We start from the raw sequence: 8,577 nt of genomic DNA, 5'->3' as shown, positions 1-8,577 counted from the left end.
TAGAGAGAATATATACAAATATAGCATGATATATAAGTAGAGATAGGAGATCTATATATAACATAGATAATATATAGACATGATAAGACATATATAGATGTAATATAGGTAATATATATATAATAATATAGATATATATAAATATACATATACAATAAATATATACATAATATATATATATATATACATATATTTATACACTATATATATATATATATATATATATATATATATATATATATATATATATACATATATATATATATATATATATATACACATACATATATATACATATACATATATATACATATATATATACATATACATATATATATACATATATATATATATATATATACACATATATATATATATATATATGTATATATATATATATATATATATACATAAACATATGTATATGTATATGCTTTTTTAGAAACTCAAAGACGCTTATATTTATATATATATATATATATATATATATATATATAAATATAAGCGTCTTTGAGTTTCTAAAAAAGCGCTATATATATATATATGACCACAAGAGAACAATTAAGTATCAGAGACATACACAGTGTTATCTTTGTCCTTTTAATATCAGGGCAACCTCTAATGTACAGGCATCTTTACTCCATCTAGGAGCAGGATGTCACAGGTCTCTATGTGGAAATCAGTTGGACTACAGTCAAAGGGCTTTTGTCACCATCAGTAAAACACACCAACTGGAACATCCAGAAGTTGAGTCACACCAGCAATTCCATGGCACACTTCAGGAAATAAATGACGGGGTGAGAATACTGCACAAGTGTGTTTTTTGTGTTGTCCCCCAGGCACCTGCTGCACAAGTTCACCAGAACAAAACTATGTAATCAGAGAAGACCACGAGGAAGATAAACAGGGTAAGCATCACTGCCAAGAGCAAACATTTCCATGAAAAACATGTAAATCAGTCAATACAGAAACATGACATATTGTATTATAAGCGCTGTGTAATTACAGTGCCATGGAAATTGATACAAACATGGCAAGAAGAAAAGAAAATGTGATTTTGATCCACCTACAGATGTAGACATTTAGAGGAAGTGTGAAGAGAGCAAGGCCCAGGGGCTTGATACCAAGCAAACACACCCAGCGGACAGAAGAATGTGTCCCTCTGCTGTTGAGTTGTTGTACCGGCTACAGATGACGCACAGCAGAGACACAGATGAGTCTCTGCATCAAGGATGTCTGACTCATCACTATGCACCACACCTTCATAAATGAGGGTAGGCACTCTTCTCTCTCCTCTAGTGCCTCTAGTCAGTCAGCCATTTGTTAATGATCGTCTTGGACATCCATTTTTAGACAAACACCGCTTTGAGGGCAAATGGAGTTGAGTGCTTTGTTACTACAGTATGGTCATAAAACTGAGGCTGAGTGTCAGGTTCGTCAAGGCTTTTACATTACATAATAAGAATAAAATACACATTTTGCTTGTACACTTTTATTATTTAAAGATGCCTCAATACTGAGACATAAACTTGGAAAGCAAGGGAATTCAGCATATTTTTATTTGGATCCAAACAACAGTAAAAGTGCTCTTATTATTAAACACAAAAGACAACAGTTGGCAGGATTGTTGAATTACCAATTTACAATTTTAGTTTAGCCATGATACAAATTATTTAGAAGACATTACAAGAATAATGAAGAGGAAGTGTCTGCGGTGAAGCAATGGAAAACATGCAGCAGCTGTAGCTACCATTGGAAACACTGATATGTCCTCAGTATTATTCCTGGGAGTTTGAGGGTTTTAAACAAGCTGAGGAGGAATTTATGTTCTAAATCTAGACACAAATTACACTTGGGGTTTTAAATTTGACTGTTGTTGGCCTAAAAAGTGTTTCTCTACCATAATTACATTCTTTGGAAGTGTTGTGAATGTTTTGAAATGAACATAGAAAACAATACTCTTTTTGATGGCTAGTCAAAGTAAAATAAAAAATGGACTGGGGGGAATTTGGACTCATCCTGGCTACCGCCCTTGCAGACACGTCTTTGTTTGTTGGAGGGATACTGAGAAAATATGTACATCACAAGTAATTCCATTGGAGAAATTTGAATAATGGACCGTTCGTAAATGTCTTCATGAAACTGTGATCTGGCTGAGTCTCCTTTGCTGGTGCAGCAGCTGCATTAGAGTCTCAGAGATTTCCCTGTACCTCAGCCCATACAGGTATGGAGCAAACGCCCTGGGGAGCAACATGAATACACACAGATTGACTGTGTTGATCCACACACGAACATCCTGACTTACATCTTGCTTCTGGAACAGGAAGAGCTCCAGGCTGAAAACAAAGCCTGGCGTAAAGTAGAGCAGGAGTAGAACTCCGTGAGCCAGCAGAGTGACCCGGGCCCTGGAGAAGCGGCTCTGCCAGATGCCATGGGTCCTTGTTACCATGTACAGCCGAATGTAGCAGACAAAAATGAGCAAAGCACAGATGAGTGCAGCTACAAAAAAGTAGATGTGGATCCCCACCATGTTTTTGACCTGAATGAAGCCGAGTGAGATGAGGACCAGACACACAGCCACCTTCTCATGGGGATTCCCCCTCTCTATCTCCATCATGATCACCAGAGTGAAAGGGTAAATGGCTGCCAGCACCCACAACCCCACCAGTATGCGGTGGGTACGGGCAGGTGGAAGAATGTCATGGTAATGGAGAGGCCACCGGACCGCAGCGTAGGTGTCAACCACCATGAGGGTGACTGTGAGGATGGCACAGCAGTAGGCGGTGACAGTCATGGCTGTGACCAGCTCACAAACCAGCCAGGGGATTTGAACTCTCGCAGCATTACAGATCATTGTGGCCAGGTTGAGGACGAGGAAGAGCATGTCTGCCGTCAGGGTGTTGGCCACCAGCAGGTAACGCGTCTCCTGACGCAAGGCACGGGACAAGAAAATGCATGTCAGGAGAACAGGGTTGGCTAGCAAGGTGGCCAGAGTGACGACTGTGGTGGGGATGAAAAAGAATTCCAGGTGCCAACTTCGCAGACTCTCCACCCATTCCTGTGTGAGGTTGGAAATGAGCATTGTTGACGTCATTTTGTCTTTTGAGTGTCGGAGGCACAGATGCTCTGACTGAGGTGTGTTTTATGGTGTGTTGACTACTTCCTCCAGCATTCTGTTAACGAAAAGACCATAAATGAATATCAACAGAGTGGACACCTTCACAATGCAAGAATGCAAATGCATACAAATATGCAGTCTAGCGTATAAATAGAAAGATTATTCTATTAACTACTATGAGTAAACATGGGTTTTTACATGGAGTGTAAAAACTCTGAATTATGTTCTTAAAACAATCTCTCCCACTGTGTTCACATATCCATCATCTTGATATTTACAGGCGGATCTTAATCAAAATGACACTTATATAACTTTTGTGGTGAGTAAATTTATAGTCCAGAATAAATGAGTTCAGTCCACATCTTTAGGAAAATGAGATGCCAAAGTTCAATTAGTGGACTCTGCACATAGAGTATTATGTTGCGAATAAAAACTAATGCAAATGAAGGTGAAGTTGTAAATAATCCCTATTACAAAATGCACATTAACATGTTGCATCTTTTTTTTTTATGCAGTTGAAGCTTGAATTAAACAATCTCTTTGTGAATTATAATACACATACCTTTCACTAAACTCTTTTGGTGGGGGAATCAGTATTAAATAGAGTTTTGAACAATGTTGGGGAAGCAAAGCTTTGCAAGCTAGCGATTACTTCACCCTGAGTTAAGTTGAACTACAGCAAAGCTTTAAGGGAGAACTGTAGTTTGGTTAACTAAAGTTAGTTAGGAAAAGTAGTTCAAACTATATTGTAAAACAAAAGATCAAATTGACAATTATAACAACACATAACACACAAAAAGTGTGCACAAGCTCACAGGTCATACACAAACCAAAAACATTAAGTACCCCACTACGTCAAAGTCTTTAACTTGCACCTTTTTTTATTATCTATTAACTTATCATAGCAGAATCTAAAGGGTTGAATTATAGTAGAGAAGCAATGGTAAAACACATTTTTCTTTTACAAAAATTTGGCAAAAGAAAGTAATTTAACTATGCAAATATGAATGTAGTTGCACTACCAGCAAGCTACTGCAAAATGTAGTTAAACTACATGTACTTCACTACTACCAACACTAGTATTGAATAACACAATGATAATTATGCCACCGCCAGCCCCCTAAATGTTCACGAACACTTGAGACAAAACAGAAATCAGTTAGTTTCTGTTCAAACTTTGTGCAGACACACATATTGACAAATTATTGATTGACCAAAGGTAATTTTTCCTACCTGTTGTCCAGAACAGAAAAAGCTCTCGGTGTCGGACATCCATTGGGCTTAACACTTCTAGAAATCAATGGATGCTTTGTACGACTCGTCTCACCCGCTGGCCTTATCTGGTGTACTCTTTGTTGACTCAACGACAGATAATATAGGATGGAGAAAGGTACAGCCACTTGGCAGTCACATAGTTACAGGGTGGAGCTTTCATCCTCTTAGCTGCCCCTCATGCTGCAACTTTATCAGTGTTTTCTACCCAAGATGTTTCAAATCTGATTTAGCTTCATATCATTTGATAACCATCTAGATTATATTGATTAGATTCACATGTTCATCTTAATTTACAGCAAGTATCAAAGCATGAAATTGCTTTAACTTGTGGGGTCACTTAAGGAAAGAACATATGGGATAAAATATTCACTATGTTCAAACCCAACCGTTGTAACTCATCCATATAGAGTCCTGATCTCCCAGCCTAACCTCACACTGACGTTATCACATCTAGAGTGATTAGGCCACTTCAAACCGGAAGGTTCAGTCAATCCAATCTGTTACCATCATGGATACATTACAAGGAGAACAAGCTAGGTAACAACAACTGCAACATTGTTTCCATGTGTGTTTTAGATAAGAATTTTCTATCGCACCTAATGACCGTCCCGAGTCCAACAAACTGATAAAAGGAAACATTTTATTGGTTCATGCATCATCATCAGATATTTTTCTCTTATCATGTAACTTCCTTAATTAGGTTCTCCCAGTCCCTCCCACAGTGCTCTGTCATTTCTTTCTCCTCCTCGTGTATCCACTTCCCCCTCCAGTCTCCTCATCCTCTTCATCCTCCTCTTCCTCATCATCATTCGCTTCAATGGTGCCCTGCAGCTGCTCCTCTTCCCACCATTCTCTTTTCATCATTCTCTTCAATACATCATACTCCTCTGCTGATGCATTAGCAACGTCTGTAAGGAAGGTGTCCTCGTCACCCTTGAGGATACTGGCCAGTTTGGGGTTGAGGATCACCGTCTGTCCTTTCTTGTCTGGGGTTTGATACAGGCCCCTGCGCTCCAGAAAACAGTGTCGACAGCGCACCTCCTCCAGAGTGAAACGGAGCAACCTGGACTTCACCATCTCCGCCTGTTTGACCCCCATTCGGAAGTAGACGTACTGTGGAGAGATGAGTTAGAACAAGCTGTCACAAATAACAGTTTGGAATGACATTAAACACTACAACCTCAAATAATAACTTAGAATACTACCTGCTATGCAGATACAATGTACTTACAGCAAGAGAGGAACAGGTAACTCAGCAGAAACATGGCTATATGACATACACCAGATTATTAATGGCTAAATTAAGTTTTAATTCCTTGTGTATTTTTTAGTTGTATTGTTTATCTTTTTGCTAATTGTATTCTTGTGAATGTTTCTCGTTCTCAGGTCTCTCTTGGAAACAAATGACTAATCTCAATGAGACCGTCGGCTTAAATACAGATTAAATAAATACAAACTTAAATCAGCACAAAACCTGAAACGAACCATGCTCCATTCTGTAGAGAGAGCCAAGTCATACATCACTTTTATAACAACACTGTGATCCATTCACAACCCAAGAGATGTGGAGTTCAATTATAACCACCAGAGGGAGAACTACAGCAGTGTCCCAATTCCATACTACTGAAAATGTATGAAGTGACACTAAAAAAGCTTGGTTTTCAGTGTGCTGTAGATGGACACTATTGTCCCACAATGCAACTTTTAAAAATCAAAATCTTTTGTGTTTGTGAGGCTTAAATAAAAGACTGACATCTATCACTGCATGTCTTGTATCATTTCCTGTTAGGGAAAAACAATAAAGTATGTTGATTTCTTGAATACTAAGTGGAAAAGTAAATAGTGCATACTGTATGTAGTTAATGCTTGCTATCTGAACATCAAGGGCATTGTCTTTTACTACTGCAGCCTTTCATGTGATGTTTGATCAAGTCTTGAGGAAGTCAATAAAACTGCAGTCTACCATGAGAACAACATTTCACCAAGGAAGCTGTTGCCTGTCTCTAGAAATATTGATTTAAATTAGTCTTACAACTAATGATTATTTCAGATTATTCTGATTATTATTATTCTATTAAATGTTATGGTATTAAACCTGAAATGCTGACCTGAAACTTGTACTCCAGCTGACCCATGTTTTCCAGTACTACGGCCGGACTATCTCTGAGGATTTCCGTGACCTGCTGGGCGGTAAATAAGCACTTCTCTCTGAGGAACACCACCACATTTTTTACCGTCTTCACAGGCACAGTCAGGATCTGGGGGTAATGAGACACCACTCTTTGTAGACTGCCTAAAAGGGGATATAAGGAAAAATACAGGTTTGATGATCATACAGAACACTTCATTAATATTGAGTACTCTGAAGCTGCCTTCACATGATAGGAAGTTGTCTGCACTCACCGCGAGGTAGGGTGCAGTGAGACTGGTGGTGATGGCAGCTAGTTAGTTTTGTTTCTATGGTTACCTCCCTTGCCTGTGCCGCATCATACAGCTGTTATCTCATTGGTTGTGGTTGAAAGGTCAGCGGCAAACGAGGTCAAAGTTGAAATAATTTGAACTTTGAGCGTGCCGCTCGGTGAGAATCATGTGACGGCAGCTTCAGCATGAAGGATGTCAACCTAAAGCAATGCTTATTACAAACTGTGCTGTCAGAGATCATGATCTCACCTTCAACTAAACCCAGTTTCCGGATGTTGGCTATGCGCTGCTGAATCTGTGATTCTTTGATGGTGTAAAGTTCAGGACATTTCTCCAGGAGTTTCAGCACATTGGAAGGATTGAGGCCCAAGACAAACAGAGCAGTGAGAGTTGACAGAGCATGTTTAGCAGCACCTCCTTTGAGTTTGGAGGTGGCATCGTACAACTGCTCTGCCTGGGAGTCTGTGAATCCCATATCAACCAGAGAGGGTAGGGACAGCTCTGTGACTGGCTGCATGGAGAGAAGATTGAGTTCATGGTTGGGTTGAGTTGATTTGAGAGTACCACGGCTGGTGGAGGAATAGAAAAATCTGCACCCGGTGCATAGAGGCAGGAGGTAGCATCTCCCAAACTTAAGTGGACTGAATACATAGGAGGTGGCATTTCCCATAGTCCACCAAAGAACCTGTGGAAAAGAAACCATAAGTTTAAGTTTATGGTAATATACATTAAAAAAGTACAATTGCATGCATCTGGCATGGCTCAAAACAGCAGTTTCGTTATGTCCCAGTTTTAATTCCTGTTGTTGAACTATGATAAACAGTCAGAACAGGACAATAGCCACAGTTATACCTGTAGAGTGGAGATGTTCGCAGAAGATATGCTCATAAACCATCATATCATTAGCATAAGTTAGCAAATATGAAGGTTACAGCGGAAGTTTTGTGGCTGCAAGTCGTTTCTTCGACATGTTTTAAGTACACGGTTAATTAAATTAAAAGCTTTACAATGTAATAATTGTATTTTGTTGATGAAATATAAAAAGTATGTTTTGTAGCTGATTCACCTGACTCGCAGCAACTCGGGTACCCATGCTTGTCCGTCGTTCATATACTTCCGTCTTTCAGCCTCAACAGAGGGTAGAGGACAAAGGTTCCGCTGTTCCGCTTGCTTGACGATAAGTGCATATACTCAGCACAGCAAAAGTGAACATTTGAATGAATGATTTCTCTTTAGATTGACACATTACTCCACCACAAACACCATTACTGATATTTTTTACCAGAAAGGAGACGATGCATTTTAATGTCGTTTAATACTAACTATATTTTCAAACATGGGATTCCCAAGAGGAGGCTGTGCATGCTCCAAATAGCAGACCACTGTGGCCCAACAGCTGTGTTGATTCATTTTTGTGATTTGTGAACCAACGGACTAGAAGGAACAGATTTAGAGGATTTGTTGGTTTGTGTTTGTTGTTTTTGAGTATGTTTTTCAACAGAAGATCATTTTACTTCTAAACCTAATTTATTTGACTTTTTTCAGACTTTGTTATTGATTTTTTATACACAAATTGACAGTAGTGATAAAGCAGTTGTGTGTGACAGTGCATGTTATTGGAGTACAATACAATACAAAACAACAACATAAAATACAATGCAACTAGAAAAAGGACAACAAAACAAACAGTCTGCTTGGTCATATTACCCATCTCACAGAAAACTTAAATAAATAAAAGCCTTACCCTTCAGGTCAGAATTAAA

The 8,577-nt window shown here is 38.7% G+C and overlaps 2 protein-coding genes across 3 annotated transcripts; both read right to left on the bottom strand.

Moving 5' to 3' along the window:
* Window positions 1-1,662: 1,662 nt before the first annotated feature.
* Window positions 1,663-4,875, bottom strand: LOC115022019 (probable G-protein coupled receptor 148). The gene is made up of 2 exons (XM_029452800.1): window positions 4,352-4,875; window positions 1,663-3,173 (listed from the first exon to the last, which is right to left on the bottom strand). Exon 2 carries the CDS (start codon window positions 3,092-3,094, stop codon window positions 2,135-2,137), a length of 960 nt encoding a protein of 319 aa, XP_029308660.1. The 5' UTR covers window positions 3,095-3,173; window positions 4,352-4,875; the 3' UTR covers window positions 1,663-2,134.
* A 138-nt stretch (window positions 4,876-5,013) lies between these two features.
* mterf4 (mitochondrial transcription termination factor 4) lies at window positions 5,014-8,064 on the bottom strand. 2 transcript variants are annotated; one of them, XM_029452799.1, is made up of 4 exons: window positions 7,881-8,064; window positions 7,064-7,499; window positions 6,502-6,686; window positions 5,014-5,506 (listed from the first exon to the last, which is right to left on the bottom strand). In XM_029452799.1, exons 1-4 carry the CDS (start codon window positions 7,905-7,907, stop codon window positions 5,123-5,125), a joined length of 1,032 nt encoding a protein of 343 aa, XP_029308659.1. In that variant the 5' UTR covers window positions 7,908-8,064; the 3' UTR covers window positions 5,014-5,122. The 2 variants fall into 2 exon arrangements, with proteins under 2 accessions (XP_029308659.1, XP_029308658.1); XM_029452798.1 differs by lacking the exon at window positions 7,881-8,064 and adding an exon at window positions 7,667-7,874.
* Between the last annotated feature and the right edge of the window lie 513 nt (window positions 8,065-8,577).

This window comes from Cottoperca gobio, chromosome 17 (assembly GCF_900634415.1).
Source record: "Cottoperca gobio chromosome 17, fCotGob3.1, whole genome shotgun sequence".
Classification (NCBI taxonomy): domain Eukaryota; kingdom Metazoa; phylum Chordata; class Actinopteri; order Perciformes; family Bovichtidae; genus Cottoperca; species Cottoperca gobio.
Note: the sequence above shows the minus strand (reverse complement) of the source record. Positions and strands in the feature narration are given on the sequence as shown.

What these genes read in the sequence shown, in the direction of transcription:
- LOC115022019 (XM_029452800.1), bottom strand. Translation starts at nt 3,094, where the DNA reads ATGACGTCAACAATGCTCATTTCCAACCTCACACAGGAATGGGTGGAG.
- mterf4 (XM_029452798.1), bottom strand. Translation starts at nt 7,702, where the DNA reads ATGAGCATATCTTCTGCGAACATCTCCACTCTACAG. An exon ending in CGAACATCTCCACTCTACAG is followed by an intron (nt 7,500 to 7,666) that starts GTATAACTGTGG and finishes TCTTTTCCACAG; the next exon opens with GTTCTTTGGTGGACTATGGG. An exon ending in GAAACTGGGTTTAGTTGAAG is followed by an intron (nt 6,687 to 7,063) that starts GTGAGATCATGA and finishes ATCCCCTTTTAG; the next exon opens with GCAGTCTACAAAGAGTGGTG.